This window comes from Simochromis diagramma, unplaced genomic scaffold (assembly GCF_900408965.1).
Source record: "Simochromis diagramma unplaced genomic scaffold, fSimDia1.1 OVJJ01000344.1, whole genome shotgun sequence".
Taxonomy (NCBI): Eukaryota; Metazoa; Chordata; class Actinopteri; order Cichliformes; family Cichlidae; genus Simochromis; species Simochromis diagramma.
In genome coordinates this window covers 1,959,826-1,984,688 of record NW_024387375.1, presented here as the reverse complement: position 1 = coordinate 1,984,688, position 24,863 = coordinate 1,959,826, and the positions used below count along the sequence as shown (strand labels likewise).

At 39.7% G+C, this 24,863-nt stretch overlaps 2 protein-coding genes and 1 long non-coding RNA gene across 5 annotated transcripts; 2 read left to right on the top strand and 1 right to left on the bottom strand.

The window, feature by feature from the left end:
- The first annotated feature begins 349 nt into the window (after positions 1-349).
- LOC120719483 (protein Smaug homolog 2) lies at positions 350-12,642 on the top strand. Of its 2 annotated transcripts, none has more exons than XM_040008675.1 (13): positions 350-661; positions 1,683-2,194; positions 2,331-2,801; positions 2,964-3,206; positions 3,345-3,454; positions 3,776-3,862; positions 4,213-4,486; positions 4,731-4,816; positions 5,054-5,169; positions 5,414-5,606; positions 6,113-6,239; positions 8,242-8,325; positions 9,640-12,642. In XM_040008675.1, the coding sequence occupies exons 2-13, from the start codon at positions 1,999-2,001 to the stop codon at positions 9,666-9,668; spliced, it is 2,016 nt and encodes a 671-aa protein (XP_039864609.1). In that variant the 5' UTR covers positions 350-661; positions 1,683-1,998; the 3' UTR covers positions 9,669-12,642. The 2 variants fall into 2 exon arrangements, with proteins under 2 accessions (XP_039864609.1, XP_039864610.1); XM_040008676.1 differs by lacking the exon at positions 350-661 and adding an exon at positions 668-960.
- LOC120719487 lies at positions 2,200-8,981 on the bottom strand. 2 transcript variants are annotated; one of them, XR_005692704.1, is made up of 3 exons: positions 8,826-8,981; positions 5,072-5,585; positions 2,200-2,780 (listed from the first exon to the last, which is right to left on the bottom strand). It is a non-coding gene; the product is annotated as an uncharacterized LOC120719487 (long non-coding RNA). The 2 variants fall into 2 exon arrangements; XR_005692705.1 differs by having other exon boundaries at positions 5,072-5,580.
- Positions 12,643-12,743: 101 nt separating the features above from the next.
- Positions 12,744-17,318, top strand: socs9 (suppressor of cytokine signaling 9). Its single transcript, XM_040008677.1, has 2 exons — positions 12,744-12,904; positions 14,889-17,318. Exon 2 carries the CDS (start codon positions 15,037-15,039, stop codon positions 16,672-16,674), a length of 1,638 nt encoding a protein of 545 aa, XP_039864611.1. The 5' UTR covers positions 12,744-12,904; positions 14,889-15,036; the 3' UTR covers positions 16,675-17,318.
- The last annotated feature ends 7,545 nt before the right edge of the window (positions 17,319-24,863 follow it).

Here is a 24,863-nt window from a genome sequence, read left to right as displayed (position 1 = left end):
AGCAAGTGGGATTTGGACGACAAGAAGCTAAATATAGAATAAAACTAAGTTGAATTAATAAAAACACAAGTTATGTCATCAAAAAGTACCTTTTCGTCTGTCTTTAATAACTGGTACAAATGTGGGGAGTGGGTGGTGTGGGCGAGTGTGGTGTGAGGTTGTCTGTCTCTGTGATCAACTAGAGACCTGTTCAGGACGTTATGGGATAAGCAACGTTTCCCTCGCAGAGAAAACGTAAGAAAATGTATATATCTATCAGATAGATAATCCACCTCAGCCAGGGTCTTCTTCATATTTATAAGATTGTGGGCGGACATTAATATTGCGTGCGTCGTGTAGACGTATGACGTTGTGCCCACGTCTTACGTCAACTTAAAATCGAAGTAGATTTCTCCAGGCGTACACTCCTTATTTCTGTATTGTAACTAACATTTTTGTACATAAATTCTTTAACATAGTATGTTTAAAGCCACAGAGGCTCACCACTGTACAGGAACCTCTTTAAGGAGTACCACGCATGGGACCGAAAGCTACGCTTCTCAGCTAAGCTAACGTTGCTGCATCTTTTAGCAAAACTTGCTAGCTAAGAAGCTAACGCTACCGTCGAGCTAGCTATGCATTACTACTAGCCTAGCCCGCTAACCAGTGACAACTGACAAAGGTAAACAACAAATCTTTTGAGTCTCTTCAGTTTAAATCGTCACTTGAGTAACTTAATCTTGATATCTGGCTAAAACCTCTGGCGGATCAGAATAGCGTTTTAACATTCTCGTTTTTACCGCTAAGACTGAAGTACGAGGCGGAGAAAAGGGGCAGCAACAGCGTCAACGAAAAACAATACAAATCTCGATCCCTCATCACAGACTAGGCCAACCGAGCTAACTCAGCTAACCGCTATTTAATGCTTAGTTGCCGGGTGTAATATTCGTCTGTTTTAGTCTAAGAAACCCTCACAGCAAGGTGAGAACCGGAACTTTCAGCCGAGCACCCAGCTTTGTTCATAAAATTAACATTATAGCTCATACTGTTACAGGTGATAGCGTTTGCAGTGCTGGGAGTTAGCAGTTTTGACATGTAACTGAAGTTACCCTTGCTCGTTAGTGATGACATGTCTGAGATTCATTTTCTCTGTAAGAGAAAGCAGTATTAGTTTCTGTAAAAAAGAGGTATTATTCACTTATGTTCTTTGAATAGCGGACTTTTTTTGCTCTACGTTTTACTGACCCGGTCTCTTATTGATAACTGTGTTGACACATCTTTTGTGAATGGCTCGCCTGTATAATGATGCTGTGACTTAAGAAGCATAGACCTGGGAGAGGTCTTTATAATGCCTATGATATAGCAGTAGTCTGTTTTATTTGCACTTTGTGCCATAATCTCTGATTAATGATCATGATATAAGATTAGACCCTCATTGTCAGTTATTTTTTCCTCTCCCTGAGGTTGATGATCCATTGGCATGATCTAACAGAGTCATTACTGTTACCTTGTTTGCAAGGTTGAGGCAATAGATTACTCAACTGCCTTATTTTAACATAAGCTACTTCTGGCTGCTCCCTTGCAGTGATGTTACATTTAAGAAGTTTTTCCTTGTATACGATTTTAGAATTAATGTGACAGTTCACCGAATGTCTAGTTTAAGTATGCAATGTGGTTTGCTTTCTGTGTTTGTTTTGTAATAGGGTGCAGATGATCCAGAACATGCCGGAATGAAAAAAATATTTTCCTGTTTGTGTGATTAGCCACTACAGTTGACACTCACTTTCAGCCTAAAGACATCCTGTGAAAAATCCACGCCACATCCCTCGCTGAAGTTTCTCCTGCATCTGAACCATGTGAGGGTCCCTCGGTCCAGTCTGAGGGGAATCCCAGGACTGTTGAAAATACAACCCCGCTGTGCGGGGCTGGACTCAACCCATCTGTGTCTGAGCGAGCAGCCTTTCCTGTAGCCCGCTCCCTGTTGGCACATTCTTTTTCTCCTTACCAAGGAGACGCGCCATGATGTTCCGAGACCAGGTAGGTATCCTCACAGATTGGTTCAAAGGCTGGAATGAGTGTGAACAGACAGTGGCGCTGCTGTCCCTCCTGAAAAGGGCATCCCGCACCCAGGCTCGCTTTCTACACATCTGCCTTGAACACTGGCTGGCAGACTGCACTGACATCCACATCCTTGAAGCTGAGGCCAACAATGCAGGTAGCTGAGAGCTTAAGTGTTCTTTATTATTAATTACTTTATAATTACAGCCATATTAATTGTTTTTCTAAAATGAAAGACAGCATATATTAAATAATAAAATGTTAATCACATGTAAAAATCTATTTGTCGTTAGCAATTGTCAGCCAATGGCACCAGGAACCAAAAGAGAAAGTGGTCTCCTTGCTGTTGTCCCATCTGCCTCTGCTGCAACCACGTAATAGTGAGGCCAAATGTGAGTACATGAAGCTGCTGCAGAAGGTTTTGAGTCACACTATTGAGAGTAGCCTGTTTGTGGAAGAAAGCAGGCAGCTGCTATCTTATGCCCTCATCCACCCTGCCACCACACTGGATGACCGCACATCTCTCGCCATGTGGCTGAACCACCTGGAGGAGCACCTTTCCAGTGGGTATACACCACGTGCTCCATCCAGCCCCTACCACCCACGCCAAGGCTCAGATGAGTGGCCCAGTTCTGCAGAGTCTCTGGACCCCGGCCTTGTTTGGCACGACAAGTCTCCTTCATCCAGCACACCTTCAGCAGGCCAGAACGGACACATGTCATTCCCAGGCGGGATGTCCTCACCTATTAACAGCAATAATACAGGTAATATTTGTCATTCAACTCTCATTTTTCATCTTTTGGGAAAACATAAAGAAGAAGTGGTTTAGTAAAAGCATGAGTTATCAGTCATAAGCATATCGACTATGTTTTACAAATAGTTTTTTTTTTTGTTGTTGTTCATATCTGAAATGTTTCCCTTTCCAGGCCTTTGTGGGCAGATGCAGCCCAGCCCTCAGAAGAAGTCCATGTCCGTTATTTCTTCCAGTCCCCAGGCTTGTGGGTCTGAGTGGGTTAGCCAGGATGACGCAGTGGGCCGGCAGAACTTTATTCCGACAGATCACGCACCCCTTTCGCCCCAGAGCAGCGTAGCTTCTTCAGGCAGTGAGCAGACAGAAGAACAAGGCTCTGTTCGCAACACCTTCCAGGAGGATGGTAGTGGCATGAAAGGTCAGAGTTCTTTACCTAACCAGTCCAAGAGCACTCCAAGCTCTGGTAAAAGCCATGCACAGCCAACAGCTGGGGTGATTTTAAGCCAAAATATAATGTGACTTTTTTTGTAACTTTTTCCCCCCCTTTTTGTTCTAGATGTTCCTGCATGGTTGAAGAGTCTCCGCCTTCATAAATATGCATCACTTTTCTCCCAGATGACCTATGAGGAGATGATGATTCTCACAGAGCAGCACCTGGAGTCACAGGTTTTTAAGCCTCCTTTTTGCATACGCTGGCGCCAGGCTTTGATTATTCTACACTCCTTATCAATTGTGAACATTATTGTCCTCAAACCTGATGATACATCAGCTCTCAATGAGGCATGAAATTAAACAACGCACCCTACAGTTATATCGACCCAGTCGCACATACAAATGGTGCGATTTTGCCTCTGCCCCTTGGCTTTAATGAAACAGATGGTGATTAGGTCTGTTATTTAGTAACTGTATAAATTTCCCAGTGTTCCCTCAAGAAATGACTTTCCTGCTTCTTATGCCATCTTGCTATTTTCTCTCTCTCCCTTTTAGAACGTCACTAAAGGAGCACGACATAAGATTGCCTTGAGTATCCAAAAACTGCGAGAGAGGCAGAGTGTGCTCAAGTCTTTAGAAAAGGTAATTCAAATTGGATAATATTTTTCTCAAGCTAAAAAAAAAATAGCAGTGGTGCTTTGTCTTGATGAATTTTCAATTGCGCTGATCAAAATTGCACTTGAGTATGTACTTGGTGACAGTCATGTGATTTAGCTCCATTGGGAAATTCCCAGTCTGCTTGTTGGCATAGAAACATGGAGGAGGGCTGGTAGGAATTCAGTGTCTTCCTGTAAGACATTTCAGTGGAGCAAACGTTTGCTTGGCTACAGTCTAAATCTGGATTTCCAACTTGGAAATCAATCTTTCCGCTCACGACAGCACCCGTAAAACTTAAGCTATCATATGACAATGATGTCGTCATCTCTTGTCAGGATATTTTGGAAGGGGGAAACCTACGTAATGCCCTCCAGGAGCTGCAGCAGATCATCATCACACCTATTAAGGCCTACAGTCCACCCACTGCAGCACAGACTGCTTCAGACACCACCACCTCACCTTCAGATTCTACAAAAACAGGAACGGATAAAGAGCCGGCCCCAGAGGGCTTCCAATCCAACAATCCACCTCCCTGTGATGGAGATTCTTCAGGTGCACCCATCTCAGATGGTGACATTGCTGGACAGTTCACTCGTGTTATGGGTAAAGGTAAGAATACAGTAGAGGTTTTACGGATTAGATGAAGGTTGCTAATTAGATTGGTGGCCAAGTCCTTATTGGAATCTCTCTTACAACTTTCTTATAAAAGCTATGAATTTAGATTTCATACCCAGGTCAGGATATTGTATAAAACAAAAATACTTAGAATAATCCATTTTCACCAACCCCCATTAACAGAGATCAGCAGGTATCACTCACACTGAAGGGTACTGTGGCTTTTTTCCCCCTTCAGTTTGCACCCAGTTGCTGGTGTCAAGGCCAGATGAAGAAAATATCAGCTGTTACCTTCAGCTAATTGAGAAGTGTCTGACACATGAGGTAAGAAACTGAAGATGAAGCTTTTTCTCTGTTTGCTCATATATGTATGGATGCAGTTGTAAATGGAACTTGTGACAACCTTAAAACACAAATATGCCTTTAAAAAGGTCTTTTTAAAAAATCTTGCCCGTTTATTTCTCGAACTGAAAAATAAATACAGATTCCAAATGCATTTCCAGAAATCCTGCTAATACTTCGTTCATTATTTCACTCCTTTTTGCTGTCTTGTTTTGACAGGCTTTTACAGAAACTCACAAGAAAAGGCTGGTCTCCTGGAAGCAGCAGGTCCTCAAACTGCTCCGCCTGTTCCCTCGGAAAGCTATGCTGGACATGCCTGGGTACCGTCAGAAAGGGTGAGAGTGCTGGCCTTCTTTTACCTTTGATCTTCCTCTTTAGCAGAAGAGCTGTCACATCAGTTTATTGTGATTCTGGATTCGTCTCTGTTATCTGTTAGCTTGATTTTCTTTCCCTTCTTTTTAGTTTCCTCTTTTCCTAATTGAAATTGCTGCTGTCATTTCTTAAGAAATGGCTGTAATAGTTCAACAATCCTTATAATTTCTAAGGCATGTTTCTCTGGTGTTTGTTTTGCTACTCCAGCTGGACCTATGGGTCCAACTCCCTCCCCACAGCAGGTTCTGTAAGTGGAGGTGTAGGGCGGCGCGGCCAAAGGCAGTTCCAGATGACCCCTCGTGGACTTCCAGCTGGACGCATGTGTCTCCCAGCTGGTATTGGGGGAGCTTCTCCACGACACACTCTCACTAGTCCTGCGCTGACAGGACAGGGTAGACAAGTCAGTATTTTAAATGTTATAATTATATTATGACATCAAGTTGTAACATGCATTACTAATTTTAACTTCTATACAGATTAGATGGCCTACGAAAAAATCAAATATTAAAAGATTTAATGACTTAAAACCAGTTGTTCTCAAACTGTAAACCCCACTGGTGACAAATAGTGAGCTAAGTGGTGTAGAAATGACCCAGAAAAAAAATAGTGGAACAAAGTTCAATTAATATGAACTCTGTGTAGGTAAATTTGAATAGTTTTGTGTGAAGGTATTGGCCAGTATGAAGCACGTTAAAACAGTCATAATACATCTTTGTTCTGAAAGCAAAAAAACTCCTCCCAAAAAGAGGTTTAATCAGTACAGATTTGACAGTAAAACTGGTTTCATAGTTTTATATAATTTGAGTGTTTTTATTTGAGAACCTAGCTGAAGGTTTAAGAAACTTGGCCAGTTTTCCTGGATAAGTGATGTTTGTGTAAGGAGAACTTGTGTTTTCCAATATATAGAGCCTGTGGTTTGCCAACCCTGGAGGCAGTAACAGCATGCCAAGTCAGAGTCGCAGCTCTGTACAGCGGACCCACTCGCTCCCTGTCCACACTTCCCCACAAACCATGCTCATGTTCCAGCAGCAAGGTATATATATATATACACTAACCCACAAACTGTCACAGTGCTTGTTTAATGTACCACATTCTGTGCCAACATGTAAACACAACCTTCTTGACATCTTGGGATTCCTGTTTACACTTTATAACACCTAGTTTTACCTACATGTTCTGAAAGTATTTTTTTAAATGCCTAACTGGAAATGGCTATTGGAATATTTGAAAGCTCTGGGTCTCAGTCTGAGTTTTGCAAGTAGAACAAGCTACACAACCTCTGCGGAAAAAAAAAAAGCAAAAAAAAAAGCTATGAATTGGTCAGATGCCAGAATGGAGAGTGTCTCTCCCTCTGTGCCAAGGACAAACTAACAAGACGGCTTAGCAGCATGTTGCAGAAAACAATCTGTCGCCTTGTATAGTATACATAACCTTTTGGTTGCCTTGTTTTGTGTGCCAGATGCCAGACGTGAGCATTGCAAATTTACCTGTAATGGATCTGTCGTGTTTTAGCAGAGTCAGCTTCGGATATTTCCATAAAGGAGTGTGTGAAAGCCAGAAATGTATAGTTCCACAGACATGAACTCAGTATGGTTATAGTTTCAGTGTCTACACTCACGCAGTTTCATATTCTTGTATGCTTAATAACGCAAAGAAACAAAAACCTGAAAAATACAGCATTTCTAATTGACTGAGTCCAAATCTGAATCTGCTTTAAGATTGTGTTGCATTTTTTAAACGATCGATTGAATAAATGTTGGAAATATTTAATTGCAAACTAAAGCTTGGTCCTGCACAACAGACCATGTTTCCTAATTTACTGCACTTCAGGCAGCTTACTGCTTATGAACAGAAGTGTTCCTGAACTGCTGACCTTGTTATGTTTGTGATTCAATGCTTAAATCTGTATTTTCAATATAGTGGCATCTACAGTGATCTGCCTCTGACTTTACTCTTATGGCATGTTGTTTTTGTTGCACGCTCTTCCTACACTTCATTTAGTGTAACAACATGCCTGCATCCATACATCATACACCTTATTTTTCATTTCTAGCTTTAGCATAACCAGTCAAAGCAAAATAAGGTGTTAAAACATGTATGCAAGTAAAAAGGTTGTGTGACAGCAGCCAGAATTATACAGCATGATGGTAGGACTCTCAGATATAAACCTTTTTATTCTTTTGGAAGTTTTGTTCCTCAGTACAGAGGCAAAACAAAACTATTGTAGCATAATATGTTCTTTGAGTATCCCAGAGGATTCCTTATAAAGCTGTCTAGACATCACTGTCAGCCAAACACCTAAATGCCTTTGTGGAAGTTCAACTTTCAAGCTCCGTTTTACTTCTGCTTCTCAGACCAGTATTGTACTATCGATCATGTCTTTATTCTCTTGAAACCGATTGAAATTTACATCAGAACTTACATCAGAATACATCTAAAGCTTTGCAGTCACAGTCTGCTTTTTTAAGTAAGTGAAATGCTAACTGATGTAAGAAAGAAAAGAGGATTGCAAAGGCAGACCTATATCTCACTCTTGAGTTAAAACCCCCCCAACTGTTTGTAAGTATAAATTACATTTCATTAAACACTTTTAAAAATACAGTAAAATGATGTTAAACCTTAGACTTTTACACCATTTATACAAATTCTTGTGCCAGTTACCTCCATTTTTCGTAATGTTCATAGTGTTTAATTCGGTTGAAACTGACTATCTGTAGATATGCCTTGTGTTGTTTGTTTAGAAAACAGAACTACTCCCTTTATTAGTGTTACTCACTTCAATTTTAGATTACAGCACCAAGGTGAGCTGAGCATTAGCAACATTGTGATGATTATTCTTTTGCACACAGTAGCCACATGTGCACATTGTGTTTCAATAATGTAATCTAAATGTGAGTCAGGCAGATTAATCTGCGTTAATGCAGATTTTATATATAAATGTTTTTTTTTGTTTGTTTGTTTTCTAAATTTAGTGTAGTGACAGTATGTCATTTCCTAACATTCCTGTGTACTAATAGTTTTATTCATTTCCTCAGAATGCCAAGTTCCAGGTGCTGACCTGGAGATCAACCCTACGCTGGAATCACTGTGCCTCAGTATGACAGAGCATGCCTTAGGGGGTAAGTGTCAGCAACTTTAAATGGGACACTGGTTGGCAAACGTGTACACAGCTTTCAGCTAGAGCAGAAGAGCAGGGGTGGACAGCCCACGATCCCCTTAACTGTCACTCCTGCAAGCTTTAAAAAACAAAATAAAACAAAAAAAGATGTAATCCTTCTTAATCTGCAGCTTTTTTTTCTTTTATTGTTTGGTAGGAAGAGCTTAAATAGATCTTTTGATATTGAAGGTTGCTGACCCAAGAACTAGTCAAATGGGAGAAAAAGAGCCCTTTAAATGAAAGACAGTGTAAAAAATGGATATACCCAGAGAAGTTTTTACTATTGTTTTTTCAGTCACAAGCTACCTTACATGCTTCACAGGGTCAAATTTTACTTTATCAGCTAATGCTAGCAGGCTTGATTAGAATGTTGCATCTATAAACTGTATGGGTGCAACTCAGACACACATTTGAGGTAATTAGTGCCAAGTAAGACTAATAAAAAACTAGAATTTCACTCACCAAAACTGAAATAAAAGAAGCCATAACATTAGTCAGATAATCCACTGAAAAGGCTCCAACAGCATAGACACAGTGAACAGTAGTGGATGAGGCCTAGCAGACTTGATCAGCTCCAGCTGCCTATGGCAGGACACCTGTCTGTCAGAGTGGCCACACCCCTGACTCAGTTATTCAAGTGGATGAGTTACAAAAGAATTCACCCCATTTAGAGTGGGATCAAAGCCAGATTGTTTTATGGTTATTAATTCTGTTTGACATTTTAACACGGGGGCTCTGTGCAGTGCTCTATTTGGAAGAGAAACTCGAGTAGCAATTAGAGGAACTGCACTGCCACTTCTATGTTGGCTTAATTTTTAAGCTCTGGAGGTTGCACCTGTGTTTCAACATCAGTAGCTCTGTATAATTGTCCAGTATTGTGGTTGTAAATAATTTATGAGATGGATGAATTTTGGAAAGTTTTATATTTTCATTCCTTTAACTGATGCGGCTAAAGTTATGTTCTGTTTTGGCTTTGTATATCTTAAAACAAGGATGCATAAAGGGCCTGAGGGCCAGAAGCAGCATAAATCTTAATAGAAATCTGCAGATTGTCTGTATACTGGATAGTATGTGTTAAATCAGTGATACTGCAAGACAGAAGCCAATTTAAATTTCATAGGATTTAGTGTTTTTAATTTTCTTAATGTTACTAATATATGTATCTAACAGTAAGTTTAGCAGCAGGACAGTGACATGCCCCTTCAGCGATGCCATGCTTATCACATTGTGATTATAAATGTAATGTACCTTAACGTGTCTCTGTTCTACCCCTCAGATGGAACAGACCGGACTTCAACAATATGAAAAGAAGAAAGGAAAAATACACTTCATTTGAGGCCTATTCAGTTCCTCATCACCCAGCACAAAGATAAACGTATGCTTCAGAAAACCAGGCAAAGCAGTCACTACAAAATGACAAAAAAACTGTGTATATGTTCTCTAATATTTTTGTACGTTATTATATACAACTAAGTTTATTAAAAATGGAATACAGATGATTATTATATTGCAGGACAGAGAAAAAAAAGGTTAACTGTGCAAACTGCTCCGTGTCACCTGCAGGACTGTGGCATGATCTGCAGAGGCTCAGTTTGCCGTTGTGAGAGAAAAACAGTAGATTGGTGCTTTCATAAAGGGGTTCCGCCCTATGAGTTACTCTTCTTTTCCTTCTGCCTTGGAATAAGGCTTTCTATCCAAAACACACTGACAGCAACAGCCTCTGCACCATATAATGTGTAGATTCTGAAGATTTCCAGCCAGAGTTAAGGCACTTTTAATAAATGAACTTTGATATTAGGCACTAAATGGTATTTGGCTCAATTACACACTTACTGAGGTTCCCCTTGTAGTCAGGTGCTGATATACAGACACCAGTATGCTTTCTAGCCACCGTAATCATTCTTTAACCTGTGATAGCTGGGGCTTTTGTTGGTTGAAACTTGGTCAGCTTTCCTTGGTTCTTTTTGTCGTCTCTAACGAGCATGTTTTTGTGTCAAAGGAAGGAGAGAGATGACCAAAAGGCTTGAAGAACAGCTTGTAATTCAACCACAGGTTTATCCTTTCTCTTGGTTGTTTTTCCCCTGAACATGTAGTCAAAATAGAAGTGACTCTCCTCCTCTAAACTTCTACCAAGCCAAAGAGAAGGGTTGTGTGACTGTCAATTTGAGAAAGACATTTATAGTGAAATGGTATACTATTTTTTAAAAAAAGAACAGCGGTTTAAAGAATTTATGCCAGCTGCAATTTGTCTCTGTTATTTTATGCCCTGCTACATAAATGATGATGAATCTCATTTTGTGCCGAGGAATCCCCAGAGGGGTGAGTAAGGGCTGTGAGGTTTGTACTGTGTGAGAGCTGATTTGATATTGAATTGATAAAAGCAAGGAGCGCAGAGTGTTTTCAATTTACAGTCTAATGCCAGGCGAGAAAACTAAATGAAACCCATCTCAACCCTCTGGCCCCCTTATAATTGGCTTTGGAAAATGAAGCTTGATCTCATAATAAATGCTATGGAGCACAGCGCCTCACCCTCGCAGTGCCCTCTTCCTCAAATGGCCAATGTGATGATTTGATGAATCATACTTTTCAAGGTGCTTGACGATGTCCATCTTTTTTCTGTTTGTGTCTCAGTGTGTTTCAGTCTCAGAACCCTAACATTATCATGTGGTATCAGTGTTGAATCAAAAACTGTCTTATACAGCCTCTGTCTGTGAATGTGGCAGAGCCGGAGGTGCATGTACGTGTAATATGGTCTTAACTTTTGGATCACTTTTGGTTGCAACATAAGACAGGGATAACCATTCAAATTATTATTTCATCAAAAATAGGAGGTCTGTCTAGTAAAGATGGTTATTTACAGATATCTTTTTTTTCAATTGTATTTTTTACTCTCCCTTGATATTGATAACTTATGCTTATTTTCTATAATCGCATGTTTTGCCACACTAATACCGCACTGTTGTAGATAGAGGGCATGGTGGTTGATGGTGCCCAGTGTCACCGGAGAACAGAAATCTTGCAACTAATGTTGTATGTTTATATCGCCTAAATGTCACTGTTTACATCTCTCTGGGATGATGCCAGATTCATGTTCTGTGATGTCATGCATAATCCATTGTCTCACAATCTAACACATTAAAGAACTGAAGCCTTCTCACACCTGAGCAGGCTGGGTAGATCCCAAAAGCAAGTCTTCTACCCCCCAATCCGTGGACTCCATATGAGTTGCAGTAGTGGGTTTTTTGTTTGTTTGTTTGTTTGTTTGTTTGTTTGTTTTCAAAGGTATAACTATATGAGGCACTTAACGGCTCTTTTTTTTTTTTTTTTTTTTTTTTTGTCATGTGGTGGTGAGAAAGAATTGTTTCTCAAACCTTGTGATTAAACTGTTTAGCTGTCATGTTTTCATAAACTGTTTATGTGGTGCCTGAAATTCTCGCTCCAGCATCCTCAGCTTTTGTTTTAATAATGGTCATGAGAAGCATTCTAGTCATAGATTTCTTCAGAGCAGGCTCTTGGGATTATCTGACTTGTTAAAAGCATCACACTCATGCCCGCAAAGGACTTTAGTGAGTTAGCAATGGTGGCTTTAAGACTTCTTTCTTTTATTTTTAACTCTTCACTATCCTGTATACCAACTATGTTGTTGCAGATGGCTCAGATTATCCTTCTCATGGCCTCTGTTGCTTTGGACAGCCTACTTGTTACTTCAAATAGACACAGAGGTACAGTGCGGCAGATTTCTACAAGAGTGTGTGTGCGTGTGTGTGCGTGTGTGTTTATAAAGATGATGCAGCAGGGGGGTGACAATGCTTTTCTGAGCCACATAATCATGATGTGATTATGAGTAAACTGAACACTAATAACTGGCCAAGGAATATGTTTACTCCATGTTTACATTCCAAGATGCGTGATATTAGTTGAAAAGTGCATGTATTAGTTTCAGGCTGGTGTATTTTAACATGCCACGCACCCACTACGGAGGTACAGAGCCTGTGTCGCATGGAGACGTCTACCAAGTGGTCCTGAGACCATGTTCATGTCCCAGCATGGCTTTATTATTGAATTAATGTAGCCCACCAGCTGCATATATCTATCTTGTACCAGTTATATTTAATTCTAAAACTCTCCCCCAACTTTTTCTAATGTTTTATGAACCTTTTTGCATCACATGCTTACACTCTACTTTTTTACTGTCACTCATATGTGAATGGTCTGAAATGCAACATCCGTCGGATCATTGACAGTCCAAATAAAGAGGTTCAGTTCTTTTGCAAATTAACTTGTGGTCTGTGTTTGTGTCTGTTTTTATTTTTATTTTTTATATGAGGCTTCGGGAAACTCGTGAGTCGCTTTTAAGATGCTCTTGTGTTGAAAGAGTGGCCGCATTGATACCGCAGAGTACGTTTTTACTTCCGGGTTGCACGGTTCTCGCAGTTCATCAAGCTAATGCGAGCTAGTCATCTCGCTGTTAATAACGGCTTTAGTTTAAATAAGAAGAAACAACGTCTGTTTGGTCTGGAAACTTGATTACAACTTCTTAGGTATGTTCAACATGTGTGTTGTGGCCGTATAAGCCCGATGTAAATGTCTGTAGGCAAGGCAAAGACCTTCCTACCGCAGAAAAGTAGAGTTAGCGGATGGCTAGCTGTGCTTAGCATGTATCAACACTGAACAGCTGTCGGCTAACAATGTTAGCTTGTTAGTTCTTGCTTAGTGTATTTCACGCTGCATAAATGATTAAGTACTTAATTTGGCTGGTAAATTTACATATTTAACGACGATTGAGGTCGGCTCAGTTGTAGAGTTACAAGTTCGTAAATCTTTACTTTTAAGTCGATCATCCCCGGTGTCTCGATAATAGCGGGTGGTGTGATTTGTGAGGACAGAGCTCGATCCCAGATAATACTGCTGCCCCTGGTCGGTTTGTTAAAACTGAAACAGTTTTAACATTTCTATAAGTTGCCGAGACACTAACGTTAAAAAAAGTTTATTGCTGTTTAAGAATGGTATAAAGCTTTGTTCATAAAACATTTTCAGAAGTTGTGTCAGAGTGCTTTTCAAGGAAGTGCTTTACAAGACACCTAATCAAATAAAAGGAAGCCTAATGCAGGGAAGAAAAAGTGGGTGTTTTTACCATTTGTCAACCTTCATGTGAAATTTAATATCTAAATGTTTCTAAAAGCCAGCTCCTCTAACAAGACAGGACATAAGACATGGGGGCAACAGCTGGAGCCTAATTGAATTAAACATAAGAAAATCTAAACATGGGTGTAAAAATGAAAGCATGAATTACAATCCGAAATAATCACTAATATTATTAAAATGATTTATTTGTCATTCTTTGTTTAATTTATCTTGTCTATGCTGTACATAGCGGGACAGCCACAGAAGTACATTCACAAAGCCCCTGGAAAGCATTGCCAACCTTGGCCAACAAACGTGAACTTTTTCTGCCCCACTTCAGATGTCAAAACAATCTTAATATCGCAAGCCCTGTAATTTAAAAAAAAAAAAAAAAAAAAAAGTATATTATTATTACCTTTGGATTTCTAGCAAGAAAGGGACCCACTTTGAATTTTGCTCGAAGCTGTGAGCAACAAATAAATAATTAAATAACTTTAGGTTTGTGTGATATTTTTCACCTTGTTGACCACTCAAAGTCTTAAGAATTGCCGCAACTCTGTTATTGGAAACAATGCAATGGATTTTGCCTTGTGTTGCTGTACAAACTGCATAACAACATAATTTCTAGTTTACCTTCAGGCATCTCTTTCTCCACTATGTTCTGCAAAGGGACTGCGCTTGTTCGACAACAGACCATTATCAGCCAACCGATTCATTGGCTCTATTTAGATGATCTCTGATATCAGTTCTGCTGAAAGCTGTGATATGCTAAAATTCACTCTGGACATAACATTTTTACAGAAAAATCAGAGGTCACAAAACTTAGAAAGCAGTTTAGCTCTTCAAAATTTGTTGTTAGTACTTCTCCTTTAGTTCCTAAATCATGTGTTGTTATGTGTTATTTGTATATTCTTTTGTAATAAAGTTTTGTAATATGTATTCTACTCCCAGTACGGACAACTCTGTGTACTCATCTGATGTCATAGAAACTCAAGATTTCTTAATGTTAAAAAGACTCTCTTGTGCAGTCTAACAATACCATAAACCAACATTTGGCCTGTATAGTTTTTTCCTCCTCTTTTCTCTACCTAAGATTCAAGTCTGAGTTAAAAAAAGAAAAGAAAAAAAAAAGAACTGTAGATTAATCAATAATGAAAATGTCAGTCTCGGCTCTAGGGTCAACACCTTTCTAAAACAATTTAAACAAAAATAAACCTTAGATTTCAACACAGTGAAATTCTGAGAAGTGCTATTGTGTTGGATTGCATCAGTTTTATATGAGCATTTGAAATAAACTGGCAACAAAGTGTGCGCCACCAGAATTTTGACATTATGTTATCTATAAATATTCCATAAGGTTGAAGCTGAGCTTTGAACAGAGTTTTCTTTTTTGTTTTTCAGGCATTGTAAAGTCTGTATGGCCACTATACATGGATGGTGAGAGTGACATGTCAGGATGTGGATGGAAATCATTTGCTGAAATATAACTGTAATTAGCTGTTCCTTGGAAATTTCCTGGATTGGTGAAACTGTCTCCACATATTCCGTCATGTCATTACCAAAGGAGTCAGGGAACCGAGGAAAAGATCGAGAGAGGGGGGCTCGTCCCAAGGTGAGACAGAGCCGGTCAGAGGAGAGACGAGATGCAGGCGGTGGAAGGAAAGGTGGAAAGGGGAAGAAAAAAGGCCTTTCCTCCCACGACGCTGCGGCTGAGCGACCTGTCAGTGATGGCTTTGAGTATGGTGAGCTGTTGAGTGAACTGGAGACCAGAGACCAATCTTCCCCTTCTCTTCTGAGGGATAGTTGGAGATGGCAGGGCTTTGAAGTAGCTGCCTCATTACTAGGACAGGAACGAGTAACAGCAAGACCAACTCTGGGAGCGACTGGCTCTGCTGCAGAGTTACCCACATCTAGTGAAGGTGAGGGGAGAGGGTCAAGCAGCAGTCGCACTCTCAGGCAAAAAATCCAAGATGCAATGGGGCAGTGTTTCCCAATAAAGACACACACTGCAGCGGCACCAGCTCCATCGCCGCAGGCTCTTTCATCATCAAGTGCCTGTGGCTCCTCGAGGCGCAAGATCCATCTCAGTGAGTTGATGTTGGATGACTGCCCTTTCCCTGTAGGATCAGAGCTGGCTCAGAAATGGTATCTCATTAAACAACACACGGCCCCCATTACCCAGCCTCCCCTGCTAGATTCTACAGTAGTGTGCACTGCCCCAACTTCAGCCATGGCAGCTGCAGTGGAGGATGTGGATGACCGATTACGAGAGCGCAGGCGCATCAGCATTGAACAAGGGGTTGAGCCACCTCCCAATGCAGAGATCCACACATTTGAGGTTACAGCCCAAATTAACCCTCTCTACAAGCACGGCCCAAAGCTGGCTCATGGTATGAATGACTTAGCTGAGACTGACAGAACCTCCGTCCATCAGCAACAGCAGCTTCTTCTCCAAAGACAGCAGCAACACCAACTCCTCTTACAGAGCTGTTTGGACACTCTGGATGAAGTTGCAGCCTCAGCCTCTGCATCAGCCTCCGTCCACACCTGCGACGCTGTCTCCGACGCGTTGGTTGACCCGGACATAACTGCGACCAGCATGACCTCTGGAGAAATTCTTCCTCAGACTGAGCATCACAAATCTCACGATAGCTACCGCATTCACACTCAGATTGATTACATTCACTGTTTAGTTCCAGACCTGCTGCAGATCACAAACCTCCCATGTTACTGGGGAGTCATGGACCGCTACGAGGCAGAGACATTGCTGGAGGGAAAGCCTGAAGGCACCTTTCTACTGCGGGACTCTGCCCAGGAAGACTACCTCTTTTCAGTTAGCTTCCGCCGCTATGGCCGCTCACTACATGCACGTATTGAACAGTGGAATCACAACTTTAGCTTTGATGTTCATGACCCCAGTGTCTTCCACGCGCCCACAGTTACAGGACTGCTAGAGCACTACAAGGATCCCAACTCCTGCATGTTCTTCGAGCCCCTCCTGTCCAACCCCATCCACCGCACACAGCCCTTCAGCTTGCAGCACATCTGTCGAGCGGTCATTAGCAGCTGCACCACCTATGATGGCATTAATATGCTTCCCATTCCAAATGCTTTAAAAAAGCACCTGAAAGAATACCACTATAAACAAAGAGTACGTGTACGGCGAATGGATACCTGGTGGGAATGAAAAACAACAAAACACTGACTTAGAGAAACTTCCAAATACATTTTTAATGCAAGTCTCACTAAACTGAACTGAGAAGTGAGTCTTATTCTTCACTCCGTTTGGCTGTATTAACCTACACCACACTGTACTTATTTATTATATTCCTGCTGTACAGGTCTTAACAAATTGTACTAAACAACACTGATGAGGCAATATGTAATCTCACTGTTCTTGCACACTCAGTTCTTTATCCTCAAATTAAACAGACTTATTTAGATGTGTGTTGTTCACGGCTATCCTCACATATCATCTGTGTTTTCAAGTGTGACTAAATCAGCTTAATTATCTAACGATGGGGGGGAGGGGGGAAGAGTCCTAGAGTGAAAGGAGATGATTATAATCAAGTTGTTCATCAGTCACGTGCTGAGAAGGTGAAACACGCACTGACAAGGTTTCTTTCTTGTAAGTGAGGTGCTGAAGTCTGTGGTATTAATCATAATTGCCTACATAGCCCAGGGCTGATCATAAGGGATGACAGTTAGGTGCATATGCTACGTGGTCCTATTAAAGATGCAAAGGCTTGTCACTCACTGGATTTGATAATGTGCTCACATTAGTTTTTAGTTTAATTTTTACTTTTAACTGCAATTAAAGACTAACTAACATCCCGTGGTATCAGTCCTGTCTTTGCTGCAGTTATGTACAAGTATGCTTTCACTGGTGGGTGTAGCTCCCGGTGCTTCTAGTGGAGACACTGGACGCGGTGAAACTAATTTGAAAATGTCCTTCTTCCAGGGAGTGAAGTAAAACACTCCATTTTCTTTTATACCTTTCTTTAGCACAGTGTAATATATATATATATATATATATATATATATATATATATATATATATATATATATATATATATATATATATTTTTTTTTTCCCCCAAGTTTATTTTAAGTGTGCAAGTCTTATACTCAGATTCTAAACCTTTCAGCTTCAATCCTAAGCTGTTGGTTTCCCTTACAGTTAAATTGCTGCAGTCATTGCTGGCAGTCTTCATTAGTTTAGTCAGGATTACATGTGGCTCGCATGAACCTGTCAGCCGCATTGTGATCAGAATGTAATTATAAAGCCCTGCGGTTTATGTAACTTATTTTGCCCAAACTCTGACTTTTGTGCATTTCCATAAGTTCAGAAGTTGAATCTGTTTTATACATTTTTTCCCTATGCATCTAATTGTGATGTGAAGGGAGAAAATTGATCTTGTTGCTATACTTCCTGCTGGGTGTATTTGAAAGAGGTAGGGTGTCTCCACACTAATCTTCCATTCCAGCAGTTCAATGACAAAATTACCATAATGAAGTAGCACTGGTGAATCTTAATTAACAGGGAGAATGATGGGAGATGGAATGAATTTGAGCTTTTTTCTGGGCTGACGTGAAGTCAGTTACCATGACAAAAATCAGTACGCTCTAAAAGCTCTGCAAAGAGAAATCAGTCCTAAACTAAAACTCTTAAGGTGCTGAAAAAGGGAAAAGCTTACAGTGTGTAAATCTACATGCTGGGGAAGAGTAGGGTCGTAAAGGCTATAGTGTAATAAATAAAATACAATGCTATGTGATGCATCTGTGTTGAATGCTCAGAAACACTGAAGTTTAAACATAAAAACAAATCACCAAAAATGTCCTGTCTTCTCATCAGACTGTAAAATCTTGCTTTATGTGTGTTGAGTTGAACATACACAATCCGTACTATCTGTTTTATTAATATTACCTGACTAAAATAAACACATTTATGTATAATTCTGTCCTGAGTTTGCATATGAGCACCGCAAATCTCGCAAATGAAGTGTTTACACATTTGCGTGTTTAAACTTCCAATTACCAAAGCAACGCAGAAAGACTGAAGCATTTCACGCAGGTCAGACTTACGTGGTCAGTGACATATTTATGACTTATTTTGAGAGTAATTCCAAATTCTTACCCCTGCAGGGGAGTCATTCACTCCTATGTGTGAACAGCATTTTGTATTAATGAATACACAGAAGAGACACCCCCACTGCTAATTGTTGTGTGCACTAAGTAATGGTAGTCACAAAAGCCAACCATCCCAGTGTTAATGGGAAACCATGGAGATGGGACCTAGTTCGTCCTCTGAGCCACTGTGATGTTGTTTTCTCCCTGAGATGGCTCATTTGACATGCAGAATGTAAATCATCCATGACAAGCACTCATCCAATAATGAGGCTGCTATTATTTAAGCAGCAGTTCCAATGCATCATTAAAGTCTGCATTCAAAATGCAAAGTCAGAGCCTTTGACCTTTGTGTACTTAATTAAGTCACCATAAAAACTCAACAATAAAATGAGTGATGGAAGACATTTGACCTGTCATGCATACACAAGTGTGGGCTACACCAGCAATTTGAGTCCCTGAACAGCTCGAGGTTTGTGCATCTTCCACCAGTATGCAAGACTCTGCAATCAGGTATTCATGGCAGAAATAATCCAGTAATAAGATGGGCTTTTTTTGTATCTGTGCAACATATTCCCATAGATTTGCGTAGCTATAAAGAACTGTAACCAAATTCATATATGCATTCCTGGAAAGCAGTTTTTAACAGCTTGCTAATTATTACTTATGCTGGCACCCTTTCAGTCAGCATTTACAATGAGTTTCCAGCAGAGCAGATCAGCTAAAGATGCTAAATTTTTAAAAATTTGTTTACAAGCAAGCATACAATTCAGCATGCATTGTTTGAATATGTAAGTTGTCAATGCGATACCATTTAATTGTCTTTAAATACAGCTAAGCAAGCTCTTTATTTACCCAATAAATGCAATAATTCTATGTAGAGATTATTAGGAAATTACAGACCTGCAAAATAAAGAGTTGCCATTTTATTTTATAATTGCTATTAAAGAAAAAAAAAAAATACCAAAGATAATTTCAGTTAGTTCAAAATGCTGTATTACTGCAAGCACAGCAGGTGGCTGTAAAGAGCTTCAGTGTGTTCTCCCCTGGCTCCTCAGTACCGTGTGATTTGTGTGTGGCGCATTGAGATGGAGGGATTGAGTTAGTTTTTTTTTTTTTTTCAGCTGGCAGCACGGTGGCACTCATCATGCAGGTATTACAGGTCCTGGGGTAAAAAGAGGACTTTTCTTTCCCTGGATCATGAGGCCCAGAGGGATGGGATGCTCAAGCAAATCAGAAAGCTCATTGGCTACACATACTTAGTGTGTTTGTGCCTGTTTGGACCCGTTTTCCTCTGAGCCTAATCTCTACAGTTGAAAATCACGAGGGTGGAGAATAAGCTTGGGATGTTCATAACACCTGGGGACAATTACTTTCCCAAATAATCTGCCTGTCATAATCTAACAAAAGCTCAAAAAAGAGCTTGATATGGCACAGACTTGGCTTATTCAGCTAAAAACCTGTAGCAACCTTAGGTTCCAGGGGTTGTTTTTGATGTGTTTGTTTTAGCGTGCAGTATGTAAACCCATAGATTTAAAACTCAACTACCATGAGATGCGGCGTGATCTGCGCCATTAATTCAGGGGAGGGCGTATCAAACTGATTTGGAATTCTTGCAAGATGCAAACAGCTAGACATGATCCTCCTTATCCACCCAGGGAGGAAGAATATCTTTCTGTGACTGAGAAACACCGCGGTTGCGAGAGTTATTTTTGGTCAGTAAACGAATCCAGCTGAATCTCAACCTTGAACATGAATCAGTACATTCCTGTCTATTTTGAGGCGCACCACCTTTTCAAAGATAGTGCGTCTTGTCAAAACCAAGTAAGTAATTTGTGAGTTATTAAAGTGTCAGTTCTTAAAAGTCTTGCAATTCCCCCTCAGGAGGTACATTGTCACACAGTGACATGCGTACATTTGATGTTTGTTTCCCTGGAAGCAAACCTTTGACAGCACATTATTTTCTTTCCTACTTATTTAAAATCCAAATGCACTCCTGCTTCTCTCATGCGTGTATTGGAACTCTTGTGAGGCCTTTGCTGCAGAAAAACATCAATATTCTAATTTAGAGCTGTTTGTGTTCTTACTGCTCAGTCTCTTGCCATTTTTATTCTCCTTTGCGCTGTCAGATTGTTGATGGAATAATAGGGGTGTAGGGCATTCTACGACTAAGCCCAGAGAGATACTACCCAGATTGATGAGATTGCAGGGTAAGTGACACCTGACAGTCTACATCCCAGCCTCCAACCTGTGAAGCTCATAACTAACACCCTGGCATGTTCTAAGGACGTTCCGAAGTTTTAATCAACAGCTTGTAAATTAACATATTATTTAATTTAGCATCAAAATATAGTTGTAATGTGTATCATAATGTGTTTGTACAAACTGTAATTGACACAAAGATAAGGCAAATATAATTATAGATAAGCATTGTTTGTTCTCAGAAGATGGTTAATTACAATAAGCCTTCACAATCACTGTGAAAAGGCCCATGCATCATTGATAGAACGTAGAGAAAAAATTATAATTGCATAAATGATACATTGCATTGCATAACACCTGCTCTGTGACTAATTATGCTGTCGCACAGTGGCTGCAATGACCAGTAGAAAAAGTTCAAGCGATAAAAGAAATGTGTAGACCTCATAGCTGGTTGTTATTTTATTTTTTTCAAAGTCATTTCTCACATCGGGCTCCTTTTGGACCCAGTGATATCCAGCCTGTTAATGTACTGTCAGTGAACAGACAAGATTAATTTACAGGAAAATACATTTGTGGAGGACAGAAACCTAAAGTATATGGCCTTATGCTAATCATTCAAACTAATAAACACCACACTACTGTGCTAAAGTTATTAAAGAACCTTTCTTCATTTTCTATAACATTTCTAAGTAAGTTTACGTTAATTATGCATTGTAAGAATAAGTCATTTGTCACTGTCTTTTATATTTGTTTTGTTCTGGTCCCTGTTTGATTTGCTGGTGCTGTCTCTGTCATGGTTCCTCTAGTTTTGGTTTTACTTGTTGCAACCCCTCCCCCCACCTTTTGACTTTGTTTGTCCGTTTGGCTCTTGTTTCTCTGTCCTGTTCCCTGTGCTCCATAACTTTTATATTTCCATTTTTACTGCTTTAAATGCAGTGGGGTGTGTCACCTGTTGTACGTCTTCATTGGCTATTGAGACTTTAATTGTCCTGCATTTGGTTGATGTCCAGCATAACTCTAAATACACTGTATGTTAGACATCTGTTGTAAGTATTACAATACTATTGGTAAAGTATTACTAAATCAAATTTACTTGAGTTCTGGCATGCTCTGCTCTTAATATCATTGCATAGAGTACTAGAATAAGAAAAGCAGCTATGTACAGTTCAGGCATCATTACTCTTTGTTAATGTATTCATTCAGTTCATCTACTTTCTTGCTTAATTGAGTACTATTTGACCTTCTGCCTGTAGCTGCAATATGGTTTTATTTATCACAAGAGATCTAGCTTACATATCAGCCACATATTATAAAGGAGAAAAAAAGGGCTTCAAAAATATTTCCATTTCACCCACATGCATCACTTCTGTCTGTTGCATTTATAAGAGCAGAGGATGAACTGTGCCTGGCTTTACAGTTAGAATTTGTTCACTGTAATCATGTAGCAAATATGACTTGTGACCAATAATTAGACATAAGCTAATCAAACAAGAACTTGACACATTAACTGCTAAATGGGCCCGAAAATGAGACAGATTTTGATAAATGACAGATCAAGACATGTGGTCACTGAGCCTTGATATGGCACTTCCGGCTGCCATCTTTCTTTGGTTAGAAATAAGATGCATCACAGGGAGTTTTTGTACAAAGTCCACAGGGGACCATTTGAGATGTCTGGAAATGTGTTCAACGCAGTGGTAACCTAACTGTTGTCAAACCCCTACTGGGGTTTTGAAATTTTGAATTGGAGCTTGCTAATTATCATTGTGAAAAACAGATGCTCAATGCTCTGTGCCATTAAGTGCCAGAAATATCTCAAGCAGAAGCCAGGAGAGGCATAAATAGTGCAGCTAAAAAAAAAAAAGAGGCATTAACAACATTTTAGTTTGTTATTTTTTTTTAAACTTTTTTTTTTATTGAAGGAAAAAAAAACTTAACACATGTTACAATAAGCTATAAGCAGGATAAGAGCATTAGAACCAACTTTGGAGCAGGTAGATGTCGCACACGAGCTTTGTCCCTGCATGTTTGCTCATCCAATGGATTCAATTTTCAGGCTTTAGGAGTCAAACCTATATAGTTATAGTTCTCAGGAAAAAAAATTACAAGCACAAGCAAGTGCTCACGATGCTGAAAAGCATTATGGACAATAATGGACAATTTAAAATAATGATACTCTAAAGAAGGTGGGTTATATGAAATCTGATGAACAGGAGCCCACTTAGATCAGCCTGGACTCCTTTTGGTAATATGCGTGCAGGATTCTCAGACAAAAGTAAGTAATTTTTTTCCGATAATGTATATTGCATTGCTGAGCTGGAGTGAAAGTTAGCTTGGCTGTATGATGCTCTCCTCTAATAACTGTGCAGCGTGCTACTGTGCTGTCTGCAGCATCTGCAGCCACTTGTTCTGCTTTGTTGCTCAGTATTATAGTTGTGGTTATTGATTGCTGAACAGCGGCTTCAGTTCACTTTGCCTGATTATTGTTTGGGATCCGTTTTAGTTGATAAAACACCTGCCTTATGCGTGTACTGAGCTGTGTACGCCTGCCAAAAATGTGTAAAATTAAGCTCTTATCACAGAAAAGCTCAACTTTCATTCCAATATGTAAAAATGTCTTTTCTCCATAAAGCAATTTTTACAAATAAATAAATAAATACTGAATAATAAAGTCATTAGACCCCTTTTAATGGCTTCCCTAGTGCCATACAGCAGACATGACTATCTCAAATATAGCAGCTCTTTTAAATTATGCTTCTATTGCCTATCTGCTTCTTCAGTTCCAGTGGAGGCCTCGTCAAAATGAGTGACACTTGTAAGGAAATGAGTTTGAACCACTGTAGGGGAGCTGGAAAGTTAACAAAAAAGTTATTTACTGCAGTTTTGACCAAACTGTATCCTAACAGCTGACATAACAGTTTGAGTTGTTTTTTTCATTTTGGTGATTGATGTTTTTTTGTATCACATGCAACTCAGAGGTTTTTTAACACCTCTGAGTTCCTCTGTGTTCCAGTTAATATATTCTCAAGCTCATTTAATCAGACCTGTAAAAAACGCAGTTCAAAATGCCACGTGATGAGTAAACAGATTCGAGAGCTGAATTTGCCAACTCAATGAATTTCAGTTTGACTATAGTGAAAAACACTGCAGATGAACAGGAACTGCTTTGCTCAGTAAATCTTGTAGATGGATACCTGATGGTCCTATCATAATAGTGAGACTGGGTTTTCATTTACTTTAACATCTCATTTTTACTTCCTACCAAAAACAGCAACATAACTTCATGTAGGAAAAGAACAATAAAACAGATGTTTTTCCACAAATACAATGACATGAATACCGCATGTAGCTAAGAATACTTTCAGTTATAATTTTTTTCAGTGGGCGTAGCATGATGTGAAATGCAATATAAGGACAATAGAATATAAGTACTGGGCCACCAACACAGAAGATCTACAGGAAACACGTGCCATGAAGCTCCTGGTGCGCAGCTTCTGTGCTGATGTTAATGTAAGAGGAGTTTTGGAACTCTTCAGTAACTGAGTCAGCAGAGCGCCAGCGACCTTTATGAACTATGCACCTCAGCACTAAGTGACCGTGCACTGTAAATGTACATTGTCTCACACTGATTGCTGTGGTTCCTATGCTTCAACTTTGTATTAATGCCAGTAAATAAGACCCCTTCTTCCACAAATGTTTGTAAAAGCAGACTGGATGGCAGACTCAAAGAACACTGGACTTGTCAGTTGTTATATAATTATGAGTAATGATAAGTAGATGTTGAAATTCTAAAATTCTATTTTTCATTAAGAAAAACCCAATTTGCATTTTCACAGAGCGATGAACCGCTCCCTATCTTTACTTCCCTCTCCGTCTCTTCTCTTTTTACATCCAATCATGTTGCTAATTAACCTGATTAGTTGTGAGATGTTCTGCCAGGTGTTTTTTGTTTTGTTTTCATTTCTTTAAGCATTACAGCAACATTTTCATTCTTTTGTTGCTTCTGAGTTGACAGAATTCAGTTAATTTATTCATTATGATCATTTC